Here is a 20,028-nt window from a genome sequence, read left to right as displayed (position 1 = left end):
ACCTTTTCAAATGTGAAACTATTGGTTTCATACCTCTTTTTAACATCATGCTAGTAATTATACTATTAATATCTGTGAAGAGAATGTATAATGGGAGGGAAGGTATTTTTAATTCATTGATGCTTTTCATAAACTTTCATTTTGTTCATCATAGTAGCATCTTTATATATTTGAAAAATAGTGAATATGTGACATTTTAATATTTAGTTTACTATGTTTTGTACTCTTTGAGTGTTTTGAGTTTTTTGCTAACTTGGCTGTTCTCTGTTCACTAGAAGTTTGTGCCCACAAGTTGGGACTACTGAACTAGGCTTTTAAAAATAACAAGTAGGATTTTCACAGGTATTAGAGAAGTTAAAGATATTCCACCTGTAGGAGAAAAACTGTAAGGAACTGCATGATTAGTTTAGAATGGGTGAGGACATTGCAGACAGAGTTAAAATTGTGTACTTTAAACTTTTAAGGATAGTCCTATTAAAATTTAAAGATTGAAAATAATTTAATAGACTAAGGCAATTTTTCATGATAGGAATTCCAGTCAGCTAATGTAAAGCTTTTTTTTTTTTTTAATTTATTTTATTTATTTATTTTTGGCTGTGTTAGGTCTTTGTGGCGCCGGCTTTCTCTAGTTGCAGCGAGTGGAGGCTACTCTTTGTTGCGGTGCGCGGGCTTCTCATTGCAGTGGCTTCTCTTGTGGAGCACGGGTTCTAGACGCGTGGGCTTCAGTAGTTGTGGTGCGCGGGCTCAGTAGTTGTGGCTCGCGGGCTCTAGAAGGCAAGCTCAGTAGTTGTGGCACACAGGCTTAGTTGTTCTGCGGCATGTGGGATCTTCGCAGACCAGGGCTCGAACCCGTGTCCCCTGCATTGGCAGGCGGATTCTTAACCACTATGCCACCAGGGAAGCCCCTAATATAAAGCTTTTAAGTAGACCTGATATCAGTCAGAACTCAGGGACCCAGGAAAGCTAACTTAGTATCAGGGAATAGTCTTACCAGTGGGATAAAGTACATGGGCTTTGTGGTAGCTGTTTTGATGTTCTTTTACATAGATTCTTGGCTATTTTCTGTATTTGTGGCTTTCAAAGTGTTTTTGTTTTTGTTTTTTTTTAAACCACAACCCATAATCAGAAATATTTTACATCATGACCCAGTGTATACTTAATACACTTTAATGAATAGAAAGAAATATGCATGTAGATTTTATAACTGAAACAAACTACTTGTGATAAGTGCCCATGTTTTTTTATTCTATTTTTATTTGTTTATAAAGAAAACTGGTTAGTGACTCACTTAATTAGCTTTGCAGCCCCAGTTTGAAAAACTAGTTCATAGAATTAATATGTCCTAAGGCCAGTTTTGGCACTAATTTATCCAGTTGGGGTAACATAGTCCGAGAAGGTAGACTTATCTCTTAACGGTGTAATACGCTCTTTACAACTGCTGTTCTGGTCTCCATTTCCCTCAAGTCTTCATGTTTTTTCCCTTCAATAGATAGTCTCATAGATTATGAAAATTAAGACCATAAGGCAGGCATAAAATTTGTCAGCTTTCTTCCTTTTTACCCCTGGATATCTGTACTACATTCAGTCTGTTTTCTTCCTGTGCAAAAGGAAAGGATATTCTTTCTTTTTCTTGGTAAGCCCTTTACTACCCTTATTTTCTTTCTTCTAATTTCTCAGTTACTCTGTTTCGAGGTTTTTAAAATCGAGGTTACTTTTTATACTCGGAATCTAGTGGCCTTTCCTAAGTATTCAGAAGTATTTGGTGTTAATGATCTACCTTTCTTTGTTTAACTCCCCTCTCCCCTCATCTTGCTTTTATGATTAGAAAAAGGCAATAAGAATTAATACTTGCTTGTGGTTAAAAATTCATGGTATATCAAAATGTACAAAGCAGAAAGTAAAAAAATCTCATAATCTTGTGCTTCAGAGTTAATTAACCATTATTATTATATATTGGTGTCATGTTTCCAGACATTTTTCTATTTGTATACAAACATACCCTCACTTTTTCTTCGTAAAGGCAAATGGGCTTATTCTATAGATTAAAAAAAAAAAATTTAACAGTAGATTGTTCATATCATTCCAGTATTTATTACTGGTATTTTTCTTGATATTTTCCTCTGACTCTAGAATGGTAAGTGCCATAAATCAGTGATCTCTAATGTCTTGTTCCCTGTTGTATTCTTTTACATACAACAGTGCCTCCCATAGGTAGATAATCATTATCTATTTGTTTAATGAATGAAAACCATTTTAATGAGCTGAGGATTTCATTTCTCGCTGATCTGAAACAAACACAGTCAGATGACCCTGCTCTGATGGAGTGTACATCTTACAATAAGAGAATCAGAGGTGTGAATTGCTTTTGCAATAAAGAAATGAAAAGAGGTGCCTGTGATAGAGGGACACTGGCTAGTTAAGATTGGGTAGTCAAGTAAAGTCATTCTCAAGAGGTAACATTTAAGCTGAGTTCTGAATATGACAAGGGGAGAACAGTGTTTCAAACAAAGGAAACAGCTAGTACCAAGGACACAGGTCAGGAACTTTGTCATTTTTGCCCCATAAGGCTGACTTTTTTTCATTGGTTTTCTTTAACATTGACTTACGTTGTTCTGACAGTTGTTCAGGAACAGTTCCTAAGTAAATGACAGTGCTCTGCACTGCCTTAACACAACAGTCACAGCCACATGTGCCTATTAGAATTAAACAAGATTAAAAATTCCCTTCCTCAGTTGTACTAGCCATATTATTGATACAAGTGGTTGGTGGCTAACATGTTGGCCAGCATAACTATAGACCATCTCTAGTGTGTGAAAGTTCTGTTGCACAGCCCTACTTTGGAAAGTCACCAGATTATAAACTCCTTGAGAGACTTTATGCTTTGTTCACTGCTGTACTCCCAGTGTCTGACACGTAAAGACTGAATAAATATTTGTTAAATGATAAGATGAATAAATGGATGGATGGATTGAAGGTCAGCACAACTGTTCCCAGAGAGGGAATAAGAAAATGCATAAGCTCTCAGATGAGAAAAAGCTTGTTGTGTTTGAAGAACAGAAAGAAGACTGGCTGGAACGAGAGAGAAGAGTGGAAGATTGAGATCAACGTAGAGAAATTGGCAACTTGACCCTGATAGGCAATATTAAACTTAACTTTTAAATTTTGTTTTAAGTGCAGTGGGAAGAGATTAAAAGGTTTGTAGCACAGCAGTCATGTAATCTGATCTGGATGCCTTTTTTTAAAGCTGTTTCTTTCATTTTACTTTTTTTTGAGAGTTTAATAAGGTGGTAGGTATGACAGTTTATTAAACTGGATATTTGAGTAAAGTAAACTGCTTGAAATCCAGATTATTTATTTTGTTTATAGTGTTAGCACTAGCATCCTTGTTTTATGTTTGTTTTAATAATTTTCTTATTTATAAGCAGGAACTTATAGGCAAGAACTTGTTTTTGTTTTTGTATTTCCAGTGAAGGTGGTGTTTTTAAGGCTCATCTCACTTTCCCAAAAGATTATCCCCTTCGGCCTCCTAAAATGAAATTCATTACAGAAATCTGGCACCCAAATGGTAAGTTTATCTAGTTTTACTTTTACATTTGCAAGTATGATGGCCTGTCATTGAAGTTTTCAAGGTCAATAAGTAAGATGTAGTTCTCAATGAAATTGCGTTGGAATTTTTGTACTAAGTTTGTTGTGTTTGTTATGCACATGGGCTTGGATTTAGATTCCTTAGAAGAGAAGGAGTGACAGAGATCACATGGGGGAAATCTTTATTTATTTATTTATTTACTTACTTACTTAGTTTTCAGCTCGTTTTGGGACTCATGATGTTCCTAACTAGAGGCAGGGTTGGTGGGTGATATTCAGCATTAATAGAGCTCTTATAATTGAGGAGATAATTTCCAAGGTATTAGGTGACTCATTGGCTATTACAAAGAGCATAGAAGTAATTAAACCTGGATTTTTAATTTCTATTTTCTCATCTTAGCTCCTAGACTATGGACAACGCTTAACTTTTAATGTATATTCTTAGCTGTCAAAAAGGAATGTCTTACCTACTTCATAAGGTGATTGATAGGATCAAATGAGATACAATACTGTGTGTTTAAACCTTTCAAAAGTACCCAGTACTGCTGTGCATAAAATGGTGACATTGACTTTTTTACCCAAAGATGTACTACCATTTAAAATTCACTTTGTGAGCCAAAGGTTAGGCTAGATAAACTATGTGTATACAGTCTCCCTGAACTTTTGGCCTTGTTTTGTATGATAGAGCTTGCAAGAATTTCTTTCCTAAGTATTTTGACTATCAGTATTTTGTAATCAAAGTTGTCTTTTTAGACAGTTACACTAATCTGCATTCTATTTCTCATAGTCCAGACTTTCAGTTGCAAGGAAGAGAAACCCTTATATATTAGTTTAAGCAAAAATCAGTGAGGGTAACGGATGCATGAATAAACCAAGGCTTTGTTTCAAGAAGTGTAATAGCACCCAGTGACTTGAAAAACAGATGAGTCTTACTGAGGAGAGACTAGACTGGCAAATGGAAAACTATTGGGAACCAAGGAAGCCACCATATTTCATCACATCTAAGATAGCAGTGATCACAAAAGACATAGTTATTTTTTGCACCAGTAAGAAGGGAGAAAAATAATTTCTTTCTGGTAGAACACATTAGCGATAGTCCTACAAGATATATGGAAGCACGAATTGACCACATCTGCCTTGGACGTTTCTTTCATTTCTTCCTAGCCTTCTGGCAGTTTCTCCTGCCTTCTCTTGAATTATTTGATGTGTAATAGTCAATCTTTTTGCACCTATTTCAAAGGAAAATGTAACAAAGTTTCTGAATGTTGTCTCTACCACGAATTAGCTATATTACTGTAGGTAAAGCCTCTTGAACCTTAGTTTCTCTATCTGTGAGAGTTACATGAGAGCATATATGTAAGCAGTACATGGAACCTCTGTTAAGAGGAACAATAGCAATGGCCTCAGTAGTTTAAGAGGGCAACTGAAATGAGTGTTTATTTTGTTTGTTTTTTAAGGTTGAAGAGATTGTTGGTTTGCAGGCCATAAGGGAGAAGGCATTAGAGAGTGAAGTAATTAAGACTTGATTTGAGAGAAGGGATGCTTTGTGAAGAAAGGATACCCGAGGAGGCAATGGGCCAGGGATGGCAGGTTCAGAAGGATCTATACTTAGGAAGGGGAGTGAGAGTGGTCTGCAATGGGAATGAGAGGAAAAACCAGCATTTGAGTTTCTGCTAGGTGCTAGAGATACAAAGATGATCGAGTTATGGTCTTTCTGTAAGGATATTATGGTATGTGTAGGGGAAAGATGGACATAAATTTAATGGTGAAACAGAGACAACAGTGATGTTGTTATAAAGGTGTTTGGTAGCATAGAATAGGGAGTCAGGGAATGATGGAGAATGTGATTGTTAAATAGAATTTTGAATATGTATCTTTAGTCGTGGGGACTCAATAGTTTTAAAGCTGTATAGTAGGTTCCTCATGACTATATTTATGTCTAGAAAGTTTATACTCATGGGGGAAGGTTTGGAAGGGAAAACCAGACAAAATAGCCAGGAGACAGAGGATTTTATCAATTGCTAATGGGTACGGCATTTCTTTCTGTGGTGATGGTTATACAACTCTTTAAACATACTAGAAACCATTGTGTACTTCAAATACATGAATTATATCTCAAAAAGCTGTTTTATTAACAATTATTATATGGTAAAGTCATACAAGTTATTTGTATGACTTAGATGCATTCAATTTGGGACTTGTTTTTCTGGAGGTGCAATTGCCATAACCACTTAGGTAATTAAAGAAAACTAGTCAAGGCTCAGCAGTGAGCTTAGGGCCTTGGAAGTTACTGACATCAAGGTGACAGGTAATGTATATCAAATCATTATGTGGTATACCTTAAACTTACACAACGTTTTATGTCAATTATATCTTAATAAAGCTGGCGGGGACACAACGTTTTATGTCAATTATATCTTAATAAAGCTGGCTGGGGGGAGATGGTGGGTAACACTGTGATATAATGAACGGTTTAAATTACTTAGGGAAAAGATGATTAATTTTAGAGATTAGGATAACATCAAAAGTCAGACCAAGGAAAAGGAAAAGAAGAAAGTGATTGAGAGAATGGCTTCAAGAACCAGGGAAAGGAAGTGTGCCATGGAAGTAAGAGAGGAAAATGTGTCCAGGAAGGTGTCCTCAACAGTATCAGTTGTTTTGGCCCAGAAGGGTTGACTTTAAAAATACCCAGGAGAATATGGTCTCCCAGTCACTTTGTGAGAATAGTCATAGCATCCTGTTTGGAAGCAGAAGACAGTTTCCCGTAAGGCAAAAAAGAGAGTACCCAAGTGATGGGTAAATAGAGAAGACAAGGGGAAATCAGATTTTCCTAATTTTAGAGCACAGCTTCAAGAGAAGGGAGATAGCTTGAAGGGTATGCATGGTTCAGGTAGTTTAGTTTCAAGATGGAAGAAGAGCTGTGTTTTCTTTTCAGTCATTGATGCTGAGACAGTTGGCTAGCTATTTATGGGGAAATTGATTTAGAAATTTTCTTCACACCAAACAGCAAAGTTAAAGTGATTTTTAAAAATAGTGAATATTATTTTCTGGGTGTTAGGAATTTCTAGTTTCAAAAGCAATAAATATTGGAAGACTATAAAGAGGAAAGAGAAGTGGTAACTAAATTCAGTATGGGATTCTTAAATGGATCTTGTGTCAGATAATAAGGCCAGCTATTAAAAAATATTATTGGGGTATTGAAATGAAAGAAAAAAAATAACAGGCAGAAATTAAACAAGGAAAATTAAGAAGCAGTTTGGCAAGAAGAAAACTAAACATTGAGTACGTAAATGGGTAAAGGATATGAACAGACATTTGACTAAAGAGGAAATACATAAAGTTTCTGTACATGGAAAAATTTAGCCCCTAAAAGTATTTTAAACTAGATTTCAGTTGTGAAATTTAAAAATTTTTCAATAAAGAAAAATCTTAGTTTTATTGCCTTGTCACTCAGAATTATCAGCTCATATCTTGCATTTTTAAAGTATAATTTGGTAATAGGTATTAAGCATAAAAACCTCTTTCTAAGAAACTAAATTGTATGTTTAAAATGAAATGACACAAGGTTAAAATTTTAAAGGTGCTAAATTACGATAATTTCTATAAAAGGAAAATGGGTCTCAAATAGATTCTCTCTGATAGAATTCTATACAAACATTTGATGTTAAATGTTCTCAAAGAAAATGACTTCGTTTTCTCAAAGAAAAAATTTTAAGTGATAAGTGAGGAAAATATCTTAATACTGTGTAAGCATTTTCTGTTCAACTTTATAGTGCTGTTACAAGTTTTGCTGTTGTTATTCTTGCCTCTTGATCTAGTTAGTTATTTCATTTTAGTTAAGAGATTTTACTAGGAGGTGTAGGTGAGTTGGGAAAAGGAACCTTAATTGAAGAACAGCTCATATACAAGACATTGAAGGCATGGGTCTTGAATGTTGCATTCACTGCTGAACTCCATGTCAGGTGGTGGGCGCCTGGCACACGGCACGCGTTCAAGAAGCATTTATCGGAGAGCCACAGTGCACACGAACTTTGACTCTGGTTACCCAGAGTTTATAACAGCAGGGGAGTGCTTGAGTTAGGAGGTAAAAAGTAGGCTTTAACATTATACCTATCATAAATTGGTTGGACTTTAGGTAGGAAGTCAGGGATGAAATATACATAAATAGTGTCATTGGTTATTTATACGATTTGGAAATTTGGTTAAAAAATATTTAACCAAAATTTTATACTTCTCTGTCTTTTCTAACATTTCTCCAATAAGTATGCTTTTTGCAATAGGGAAAATTTCACTGTAGAAGATTAATGAATGTTATGATTTTGATAGTTCCCCAATAGGGAATATTTGTGTGATATAAATATGGATTAGGACCCCTCTACCCCTTTTGATCAACAATTAATTTGTGGCTTGGATTTTAGAACCGTTTTATAGATTAGGGGCCTAATGAATATCACTTATGTTGATGAATTTTCACTAACAATATGAAATGTTCCTTTTGTGGATTTGAGTATACTTTTCCCCTGAAAATATAATTTTGCCTTTATGTGATTTTAAAAGTATATTATCATGTTACCTTTTGTTTTTTTCTTAGGGAAGTCTCTAGACCTTTGACTATTAAAAATTTCAATCAATAAGTTAGTGGGGAAACTAGGATTTCATTATCTAGAAACTCAATTCTGGTGTTTGGACCATATGCTTTCTACAAATGAAGAACAGATTCAATAGATGCCATTTCTTCATTTCATTGTATTTATTACATGTAAATGCTAGGCACCATCTACATACTAGGTGTCTTGAAATTTTGTACAAATGAAAAAGGTAGCTTACATTCCTTTTGGGTTTGTCAGGTGGCTCCTACTTGGTAAAATCTTTGGTCTTCCTAAAAGGTTAACAGGTTCCATTTTGGAAATTAACTTCTGTATCTTTTCAATGGTACAGTGGTATTGAATTTTATACAGATGCCATGGGAATCGGGACCATGTTTATTATAATATGTATTTTATGTATAGCCAAATTATTTTAAATATTTAAAACAGTAATCTTATTCTCTGATTTTGCAGTTGATAAAAATGGTGACGTATGCATTTCTATTCTTCACGAGCCCGGGGAAGATAAATATGGTTATGAAAAGCCAGAGGAACGCTGGCTGCCTATTCACACTGTGGAAACCATCATGATTAGTGTCATTTCTATGCTGGCAGACCCTAATGGAGACTCACCTGCTAATGTTGACGCTGCGGTAAGGTGGTCCCATGCACACATCTCCCCTCCCGTTTAATTAAACTTGATTAGAACTATAGTAGCTTTATAAGTATATATGTGTGGGTGTGTATCGATATATCTGTTTTTATTCATTTAATTTTTTCATGAATCTGTACAAAGATAAGTAAGATGTAACTAAGCTTTACCCCTAAATATTTGTACCTGCATCTTTTAAGAATAAGGACACTATGGACTTCCCTGTTGGCGCAGTGGTTAAGAATCCTCCTGCCAATGCAGGGGACACGGGTTCGATCCCTGGTCCAGGAAGATCCTACATGCTGTGGACCAGCTAAGCCCATGTGCCACAACTACTGAGACTGCATTCTAGAGCCTGTGAGCCACAACTGCTGAAGCCCGCGTGCCTAGGGCCGGTGCTCCGCAACAAGAGACGCCACCGCAGTGAGAAGCCCACGCACCGCAACGAAGAGTAGCCCGTGCTCGTCGCAACTAGAGAAAGCCTGCGAGCAGCAACAAAGACCCAGTGCAGCCCCCCCTAAAAAAATAAATTAAAAAAAAAAAGGAATAAGGACACTATCCTATATAACTATAAAACAGCTGTCATACCTATGAGAACTTATTATCAAGTCCCTAGTAGGTCCATATTATTATTCCCAAGCTTTTATTTTTAAAACTTTCAGACCTACAAAATGTTGCATTAGTTAAATAAACACCCTTAAACACCCCTATACCCTACACATATAGGTTCACAAATGTGGAGATTTTACAACGTTGTTATTATCATTATCATTATCATTATTATTATTTGCTAAACTGAGAATACTTTACAGATCTTTATGTTTAAGTGTATACTTAAATACTTCAGCATGTATCTCCTAAGAACGAAATGGGTGGGGCGGCAGAATCCAGAATTTTAGGAACCCACATTACTTTTTAAAAATTAGTTAATTAATTTTGGCTGTGTTGGGTCTTTGTTGCTGCACGGGGGCTTTCTCTAGTTGTGTTGAGTGGGGGCTACTCTTCATCGTGGTGCTCAGGCTTCTCATTGCGGTGGCATCTCTTGTTGTGGAGCACAGGCTGTAGGCGTGTGGGCGTCAGTAGTTGTGGCACTCAGGCTCAGTAGTTGTGGCACACGGGCTTAGTTGCTTTGTGGCATGTGGGATCTTCTGGACCAGGGCTTGAATCCATGTCCCCTGCATTGGCAGGCGGATTCTTAACCAGTGTGCCACCAGGGACGTCCTCACATTACATTTTGTATTCGTTTTATTTATTTATTTTTTACTTATTTTTTTATTTTTTATTTTGTAAAGGATGGTGTTTCTTACCATTTTATTGTAGGTTTCTCATTTTTACATTATTTTTATTTTCATTTTTTTGGTCTTCTCTTCCTTCTCCTTTTCTTTTTTTTTAAAATTATTTTATTTATTTGTTAATTTTTTTGGGCTGCACTGCACTGCACGGCATGTGGGATCTTAGTTCCCTGACCAGGGATCGAACCCATGCCCCCTGCAGTGGAAGCATGGAGTCTTAACCACTGGACTGCCAGGGAAGTCCTGTATTCATGTTTTATTAGTCTCCTTTAATCTAGAATAGTCCTAGTTCCTCAGCCGTCGATCCTTCTTTAACAATCCTTTTGTTCTAATTCTTATTCTTGGAAACTTTGTTAGTATATGTGAAAGCTGGGAGGTTAAATTCACCTTTCTTTCTTGTTATTTCAAACCTGCATAAAAACTTGGGTGAAATCTTACATGTAGAAAAACAGTACATATATAACCCCCTTTCAAATCTCTGGCTTTGAATTTTTGAATTTAGTAATTGAATTGAAGTAAACACTGGCAGAAAACCATTCTAACTTCTAATAAGTCAAGTATCAGTCCAGACAACGTAAGGGGCTCATGCGTGCAGAATTGGTTCCACTCAAAAGAGTGTGTGAGTAATAAGCCAGATGTTAAACTAAGAGTGAAAAAATAAGTAAGAGTGAGTTGAAGAAAGAGGGGTACCATTTAAATGCCAAAGTGAAGAAGTAATTACTTTCAGTACCAATACCCACACTAGCAGCTCTAATTCTAGTGGTCTTCAGTATATTTATATAAAATCTATATATCATTATTATTTTAGGAAGGTATTAAAATTTTGGGTGTAAGTAGGAGGAAAGGCCAAGCTATTGAGTCATACAGACTTTCTGTCAATCTCTTTTCAGCCCCACTTCATTTATTTATTTGTTTGTTTGTTTGTTTGGCTGCTCTGGGTCTTAGTTGCGGTATGCGAGATCTTAAGTTGCAGCATGCGGGATCTTATGTTGCGGCATGCAGGATCTTTAGTTGTGGCATGCAGGCTCTTAGTTGCAGCATGCAGGATCTAGTTTCATGACCAGGGATCTAACCTGAGCCCCCTGCATTGGGAGCATGAAGTCTTAACCACTGGACCACCAGGGAAGTCCCTCAGCCCCACATCTTTTTTTTTTTTTTTTAAATATTTATTTATTTATTTATTTGGCTGCACTGGGTCTTCTTTAGCTGTGGCATGCATCTCAACCCCACTTCTTACTGACTTCTCAGAGCTGTCATTTGCAGACTTTAACTTCAGAGTTCTGTTCAGTAGGTCCTTTTCCCTCCTTTGCTGGGGTTCCATTGAGACTCCTGTAGGCTACTACTTTCTCTCCTCTGCTGCGTGTTTCATTGTTCTTCCATCTACTTTTGGTCTTCCAGAAAAAATTTCTCCCCATTATTAGATGATTTTAATGCCATTTTCTTTGATAGTGAGGATTTATACCTTAAAAAAATAATTCCGGTATGATCATTTTAATAGGATCTTAGGAGAGCTAAGAGATAAACATATCTGCTTTTTGGTCTGTTGATTCCATAGGTTCTTCACATGTAAAATGCAGATGATAACACCACCCATCTGGTCATCCACAGTGTGTGGCATAGTGGATTCAACAAATGGCGACTCTGTTATTAGCTAGCTCCTGCTTTGAACCATCATCTACCAATCTGTCTTCTACCTAGAAGTCATCCTTGCCCAGTCTTGTGTGTCACCAGAGAATGTCAGTCAAATTATATATCTAAATTCCTTTCCACCCCTCTGCCATTGATTTGAGTCCTTTTAACTTCTTACCTACGTTATTGTGATAGCTTTCTATCTGATCTCCCTGCTCTCAGTCTTACTTCTCTCTGCTAAGTGCTCTTTTTAGGTGATTTTTTTTTTTCTTTTCCTGAGATTGACCTTCCTTCTTTTCTGGAATTGACCCTTTCTCCTTAAAAATTTCTTAAATATGATAATGAGGTAATTACAGACAATAACATTTTATCCATAAATACTTCATCAAACATCTCCAAATCTCTGTACATGTTAGCATTATAGTTTATCTCTTAATTTATTGTAATGTTTGGCTTTCTGGGGTGCCTTGCTTTGAGGGCAAAAATTGTTGTTCAGATCTCTTCCTCTGCACAGGCAAGTATTGAAGATTTCTATACTTTTTGCTGTTCCTAAATGGATGATACAGGGGGGGAAAAAAGGGCTGGGCATTTTTGTGAGAATTTCCTGCTATTTACTTGCTAAGTAAAATCAGCTCTATTCTCCTGTGAAACTATGCTGGTGCTGTTTTGTGTTCCATTTTCATGGGCCATGCAGTGATAGTGATATTGTCACTGTCATGTGTCCCACCCCCTCATCCTCCCGCCCCCACTAGAAATAGTACTCATTATCATCTCAGTATGATGCATTACGCCCATATACTTGATATTGGAGGCACTGTTATGTCTACTTTATTTTCTGGTTGCTACCAGTAGGGAGAGTTGGTGATCCTTTAGATAGCCTGGATATCTTATTTGTAAGTCGTAGCTTTCTTTTTAGCATAATACAAAACCTCTAATGATCTTCAGGGCCTTGTCCTTTTTTAAAGAAACTTTTGCCTGTAGAGGTCATTTGCATGTATCCTAGCAGAGTGCCTTGCAAAAGTGTTTCTTGACTACTTTTCTACCTTGTCAACTTTTTAACATTTTAAAAGTGTTCACATTGCCAAAGCATTAGATTCAAAATTAAAATTAGTATTTGAGATTGTAAGAGGAATTTACATAAAATCAGTTGCTGTTACTTTGGTACTTACAGAAAGAATGGAGGGAAGACAGAAATGGAGAATTCAAAAGGAAAGTTGCCCGCTGTGTAAGAAAAAGCCAAGAGACTGCTTTTGAGTGACATTTATTCAACAGCTGTAACTTCACTTATTTCAGGGTAAGTTCATTTAAAAAATTGTCCTATTCTTTTGCATTTTTATACATGTCATAAATGTTTTTAGAAATTGTGTGATTTGGGTATTTGAATTGCTTGTTTTCATTGGCCTCATTTTTTAGTGGTAGTATCCAGTAGTCTCCTATTTCTCAGCAGAAATAGTGTCATCCGCTTGCTTTTTCCTTCAGTAAATGCAGCTGTTTTTTGCTAGATATTCTGTGTTAAACTGGTTGTTAGTATGGTAGCAGTCTATTTCTTTTCACTGATGGTAAAATTTCTCATTATAAAGTTCTGTTCTGTTTTTTTTTAAAGCTAAGTTTCCTCCGTTTTACGTTTTGGTTTACCATCTTTGATTAAGCTAGGCATTGAAGTTTCTTGTATCTTTTCATACTGTGCTATATGAATAAAGAATGACTTAAATTTTTGTTTCCCAGTTTTTTTAAAAAAAGGATCATATTTTATATTAAACATCTACCTTTCTTGTTTTAATTGGTCTTTATCTCCTTGTTTATTACTTATAGGGCCAGTAGGAAAATTTTCCCTTTTGTTGTATACCATGTGTTCACAAGTCCGTTTTAAGTCTAGCAAGGAGCCAAAGATAGCAGCCACCCATCTGGCTTAGAAGAGGACATGGTGTAGATGCATTGACCAAATGTGTGATATTTAAGTTATTTGGTTTCCCTTTTTAAAATCAAATATCGAGGTGATAAAACCTGTTTATGAAGCGTAGCATCTAAAATATCAGAATACATGATACATCCCTGTACCTGGCCACCTATTTTAAGCAAAAGAACTTTAGGAATTCCCAGGTGGTCCAGTGGTTAGGACTCTGTCTTCTCACTGCCGAGGGCCCGGATTCAATCCCTGGTGGGGAACTAAGATCCCACAAGCTGTGTGGTGTGGCCAATCAATCAATCAATCAATATTAAAAAAGAAAAAGAACTTTATTACCTGTTACATCTCCTATATTCCCCTCCTACCCCATCCTTTTTTCATATTCCCAATTCTTTGTTTACCATTGCTTTTCTTCACAATTTCATCAAGTTTGTATTCCTAAACAACATATTCCATGTTTTTGAACTGAATATATGTGGAATTATAATGTATGCATTCTTTTGTGACTTTTAGCTCATCATTATATTCTTGAAATTGGTCTTTGTTATGTGCAGTTATATTTCTTCTGTTTTCGCTATTAAGTAGTATTTCATTAGATAAATTACTCTTGATTCTCATTGCATTATTTCTCTATTGGGGGAGGGGTTCTTTTGTTTGTTTTGCTTTTTTTGTTGTTGTTTTGTTTTGTTTTTGCTTGGGTTTTTTTTTGTTTGTTTGTTTTTTGTTCTTTTGGGTTTTTTTGGCCATGCCTCCTGGCTTGCAGGATCTTAGTTCCCCAATCAGGGATTGAACCTGGGCCCAGGGCAGTGAAAGCACAGAGTCCTAACCACTGGACCACAAGGGAATTCCCCTATTTTGCTCTGTTTTTGCTATTACAGAGAATGTGGCTATCCTTGTTTCTTGTTGCAGAGATACTACAAGAGTTTCTTGGGTGTATATGTAGGGGTGGCATTAAGTTAAAGGTATATGCACATCACTTTGAGTAGATAATGCCAAATTGTCTTCCAAAATGTTGCATCTATTTATACTCCTTTTGGCAAGGACAAGGATTCCATTTGTTCCATATTCTCTTTAACATTTGATATTATCAGACTTCTTCAAAGTTTGTTTTCCCAAAGTTTTTGATCTGGTGTAAAATGATATGTCATTATGGACTTAATGTGTGTTGCCTTAGTTACCAATGCAATTGCGTATTGTAACATGTGTTTGACCATTGACACTTCCTCTGTGAAATGCTTATTCTGGTTTTTCCTGTTTTTCAGTTAGGTTATTGATTTGTATCCTTGTCAGTTCACTTTTTCCATGGTGTCTTTGGATGAACAGAGGTGCTTAATTTTAATGCAGTTTAATTTTTTAGTTCTTTCCTGTATGCATTTTACTTTTTGTGTCTTAGTTTCTTCCCTGCCATCAGAAAGCTACTATTGTATATTGTCTTCTAAAAGTTATTATGGTTTTGCCTTTCACAAATGTGTTGAATTCACTGAGATTGGTTGATGTATGGTGTGAGTTGGAGTTCAACTTTACCCTTTGATTCCCCCTAATATATAACTGTTGACTGCATCATTTATTGACAAGTCCATCCTTTCACCACTGATATGCAGTGTCAGTTATGTTGTAAAACTACATTCCAGGTATGTGTTGATCTGTTTCTGACCTTTCTAGGTTTCTTTGGTTGGCTTGTCTATCCTTGAACCGGTATCACACTGTCTTAATTTTTATTTATGATTTTTATGATTAAACATATCAAATGCAAAGGTAAATCAGAAGTTAAGCTAAAGTCTACCCACTTTTCATTCTGTTTTCATGTTTGATATCTCTAAGTTTCTGAAAAGACTCATATCTACTTTTAGATCTTGTTATAATAACCTAAAATGCTGAAAATTAACCTTACTTCTCTTTGTTCCCAACAGATATAGCAATAACCTTGCAGTCTTCAAATTATTTGTTTTTCACCATCTTATTTATATCTGTTTTGTTTATTTTTGCTAACAGTCCTGTCCTGATTTCATTATCATTACATCTAATATCTCCCACACGTCTAGTCAGTGATCCTCATCTTTTCTTTTGACTCTTGTTTTCCACCACCTTAGGTCAAGTTCTTGTTACTAGTTGAACATCTTTTGTGTCGGCCTGCACTTCATCCTAGATATTTGTCCTGGATACAACTGCCATGTTAGTCTTCACAAAGCTCAGCTCATTCATTGCATTGGTTCTTTTATGGGTCGGACAATATCTTAGGAACAACAAACACTTCAGGGCTTGTTTTCCTTACCCATACTATTTTCCAGTCAGAAAAGAGCTTGGCGACAACAACGAATTGAGTGGAAGGAAATAATAGGTTGGAGCCTAAGCTTATGCGTGATTTTACCTTATAAACAGTACTTTATAAATTTAGGAAATAATCAAGAATTTTATTTACCTTGATAGTATATTGCAAATAAAATAAATAAATACGAATGAAGTGTCACGAACCAGTCTTGTAAGGGATTATATATTATCTTCTTTGTTGGTGGGATTAGAGTTAATTTATACTTGATCATAACATACACATCTTTAAAGTATACTTATCAAGATTAAGGTTCACGTAAAAAGAAGATGGAGGCAAATAATAATGTTGAATCAAAATACCTCCTTGCATAGAATAGGTTAATTGAAAAACAGTATAGTATACTGTTAATGATGAAACTAAACTGAGAACTTACAATTAAAGGTGTAGGAAGCAATAACTGGAAATCTTGGCAAACAGGTCAGCACTGCTTACACATCCTTCTTTAAAGTCGCAAGTCCTACATATAGATTCATTCGTGCATTGTAATGTCTGTGCACTGTTGTAGAAGGGTATGTGTGGCAGCTGGATGTTAGATAGGACAGAATTTTGAATTAAATTAATGCACTAATATTTTAATGGTTAATTTTAGTTACTCTTCCTAACTTATTGTGTTAGTATTAAGCTCAGGCTTCTGTGTAAAAAATTATAGTCTTTGAACTGTGTGTTTTTCACTGGTAAGAACTGAGTAAACGATTTTGCGTTTTGTTTTCAGTCTGAAGCTCATCCTCATCACGAGGATCCTTTGGCCCCCCTGTGGCCAAAGACAAACATTCTTTGGGAAACATTGATTAATAAGTAATTAAGGGGAGTTTCCTGGTGGTCTGGTGGTTAAGATTTCACTGCCGTGGCACAGGTTCAATTCCTGGTTGGGGAACTGAGATCCCACAAGCTGTGTGGTGCCGCCAAAAAAAAAAAAAAAAAGTAATTCAAGCAGACGTACTTAACTAGCATTCAGGGACCCAATCTTGTCTATTGTATGTTGATTAAAAATTGCTAGTAGCTTCCCTCGTATGCTCATATAGTCCCCCTCTTTCTGAAATGTATCTTGTCATTCATTCAACTCAAATACTCGACCCATTTCCCGTGCCAAGGGTCTGGAATGTGTGTCCTGTTTCTTTTGCCACTTGAGATGAGGTCCATTTCAAATTCCCCTTCTTTCATGAAGTTATTGCTCTTCATCCCCAAGCAAATTCTTCCCTTTCTGAAGCACTGTAGCACATAGTCTTAACTTTTAGCCATTTATGAATTTGTCTTACTGCTCTTGTTACGTATGATATGATGCAGTTGGGAAGTAATGCCTCAGTAAGTACCCAATTCCAGTCATCTGTTTGGATTGCACTAAAAGTGAAATCATTTGAAAATTAAATTAAGAAATCACATCAGACTCCATGACTTAACTAATATCTTCTAAAAAAGGGTCTATGTTTTACTCATCTACCTAATGCACAGAACAAGGTGGGCTGTAGGGTTGAGGTGCCCACATAATCTTTATTTTTTTATTATTATTATTTTTTATAAAGTTATTTATTTTTGGCTGTGTTGGGTCTTCGTTGTTGCTCGCGGGCTTTCTCTAGTTGCAGCAAGTGGGGGCTACTCTTCGTTGTGGTGCGCGGTCTTCTCATTGCGGTGGCTTCTTTTGTTGCGGAGCACAGACTCTAGGCATGCGGGCTTCAGTAGTTGTGGCACGCAGGCTCAGTAGTTGTGGTACACAGGCTTAGTTGCTCTGTGGCATATGGGATCTTCCTGGATCAGGGCTCGAACCCGTGTCCCCTGTGTTGTCAGGCGGATTCATAACCACTGCGCCACCAGGGAAGCCCCACATAATCTAAATGTCTCTGTCATTACATGATTTTTATGCCCACGGCTATACTATAGAAACCTGTTGCTTTGTGGCAGATTTAGCGAGCTCTAGTCTATCACTCAAACTCTTCTTAAAGACTTGCTTTTTTCATGCACTTTCTGAATATCCTCAGTCTCTGTAGTCTTGTGATAGGATGATGTGAAATAAAACCCACAATAAGCACTTGAAAAATGTACATTCTATTTGGGTTGAATGAAAAGTAAGTTTAATTTAGTATTTTTTACGATGTAATTTTTTACATCGAAATCCATAACTTAATGTAATTTTTTTTAAACTGGAAGCATTAATGTTGATGTACTTGACCCAGATTTTCTTTATTTCACTTTTATTGTGGTAAACACACGACCTAAATCTACCCTCTTAACAATTTTTATGTGTACAGTATTGTTAACTATATGCACATTGTTGTACAGTACATCTCTAGAGCTTTTTCATTTTGCACGACTGAAACTTCTCTACCCCTTGAACAACAACTCTCCATTCCCCCTCTCCCCAGGCCTTGGCAACCACCACTCTATGTTTCTATCAGTGTGACTACTTTAGATACCTCATATAAGTATAATCATGTAGTATTTGTGTCTCCTATATAAAGATTATTAATAATAACCATATCCTTTTTCTAATTCAGGTGTGGGATGGGATGAAGAGAGAGGAAAAAGGGAGAAACAAATCCTCCCTTTCCCATAGATCAGCAGCATGGCCACATTCTATACCACTAGACAAAAGGACTTTGGTCTTTTGGTTCTGTATCAAGGCTAGAGGGATTGTATTAATTCTCTATTGCTATGTTACAAATTACCTAAAATTCAGTGACTTAAAACAGCATTTCTTATCTCATGGTTTCCATAGGCCAGGGTTCCGTGTATGACTCGGTTGACTCTTCTGGCTCTGGGCTCCTTATAATGCTGCAGTCAAGGTGTTGCTTGGCACTGCAGCCATCTCAGGGCTCAGCTGTGGGTGGATCTGCTTCCAAGTTCAGTCAACTGGTTTTTGTCAGGTTTCTGTTCCTTACAGGCCATTGACTGAGTCCTAAGTTTTTTGTCACATGGGCCTCTTCATAGGTCAACTCACAACTTGCTGGTTGGCTTCATCAGGGAATAAGTAAGATGATAAGAGAAGATAAGCTATGGGTGTAGTGGATGTTACTGTCTCCTGTCCAGAGGGAAATAATCATATCCCAGCCTGCTGGGAATGTTGCCTACTGATAACTCATAGCTGAGTTGCTTCCTAGGAGTTGCCCTTAGCTAAAAGAGATCACTTGCCCAAGTTAGTCCCTTTCTCCAGAGGCCACTTGCATCCAAGGACTAGTTGGTTTGGGTAAGGGATGGGTTGATACAAAGGCTTGGACTTTTTTCTCAATTTGGGAATTATCTGAAGGGCCATTCCAGTGTGGGATTGACTGAAGCCTTTATTTCAACTGCCCCCCTCAGTTCATCTTCTTCTTCTGCTTAGACCTATTTCCCTCACTCTTGTTTTTGGAACCACTTCCCAGTAAACGTTTTACAAATACCTGTCTGAGAATCTGTTTCGTAGATACCCTGACCCAGGATAGTAGGCATTGTGTAACCCAGCACAGTAAGATAGAAGATTTTCTGCCTTACCTCGTTGCATATGTGTACGCATGACTCTAGAGTCATTTCTCACAAATAGAAGTATATGTGGCTCCATGTATATGGCTTCTGTTCCTCCTAGGCGGCCATATTTTCTTCATGGCTTACTTGAGACCACATTTAGAGTATGTGATTATCACGATAGGACCACATCCTTGATGGGTTTCATATTCAGATCATTTAAGGATTAGCCTCCACATCTCACCTGTATCTCCTTAAAATTAGAGCTCCTTAAATGTTGAGGCTTTCTGATCTCTTGTGTTACAATAAGATTATGAAGAAAAGTGCAAACTCTACTCAACCTGCTTCAAGGATGCATCCATCTCACTCCCACTAATACAGGTGATCTATAGTGATCTTGTTGACTGAGGTAAGGAGAGGAGACTAAGCTATCTCCAGTAAATTTTAAAACATAAGACAGATATGAAAAACAAAACTATCAGAACAAAATACAGGAGAATATCAAGGTAGAGAAGGATTTATTAGGTACCAGTAACACCCATAAAAGGAAAAAATTTGATAAATTTGGTTGTATCAAAACCAAAAACTTAAATATTATGACAAGATAAAATTAACAA

At 36.6% G+C, this 20,028-nt stretch overlaps 1 protein-coding gene across 2 annotated transcripts in view; it reads left to right on the top strand.

The window, feature by feature from the left end:
* The window catches only part of UBE2G1 (ubiquitin conjugating enzyme E2 G1), a 99,212-nt gene that overhangs the window by 71,418 nt on the left and 7,766 nt on the right, over positions 1-20,028 (top strand). For both annotated transcript variants that reach the window (XM_036838019.1, XM_036838020.1), the window contains 3 exons: positions 3,468-3,565; positions 8,646-8,824; positions 12,916-13,038. In XM_036838019.1, coding sequence (XP_036693914.1) covers positions 3,468-3,565; positions 8,646-8,824; positions 12,916-13,002 — 364 coding nt within the window. In that variant the 3' untranslated portion in view covers positions 13,003-13,038. The remainder of the gene's footprint in view (positions 1-3,467; positions 3,566-8,645; positions 8,825-12,915; positions 13,039-20,028) is intronic.

Source organism: Balaenoptera musculus, chromosome 20, assembly GCF_009873245.2.
Source record: "Balaenoptera musculus isolate JJ_BM4_2016_0621 chromosome 20, mBalMus1.pri.v3, whole genome shotgun sequence".
Lineage (NCBI taxonomy): Eukaryota > Metazoa > Chordata > Mammalia > Artiodactyla > Balaenopteridae > Balaenoptera > Balaenoptera musculus.
This window is presented reverse-complemented; position numbering and strand designations above follow the sequence as displayed.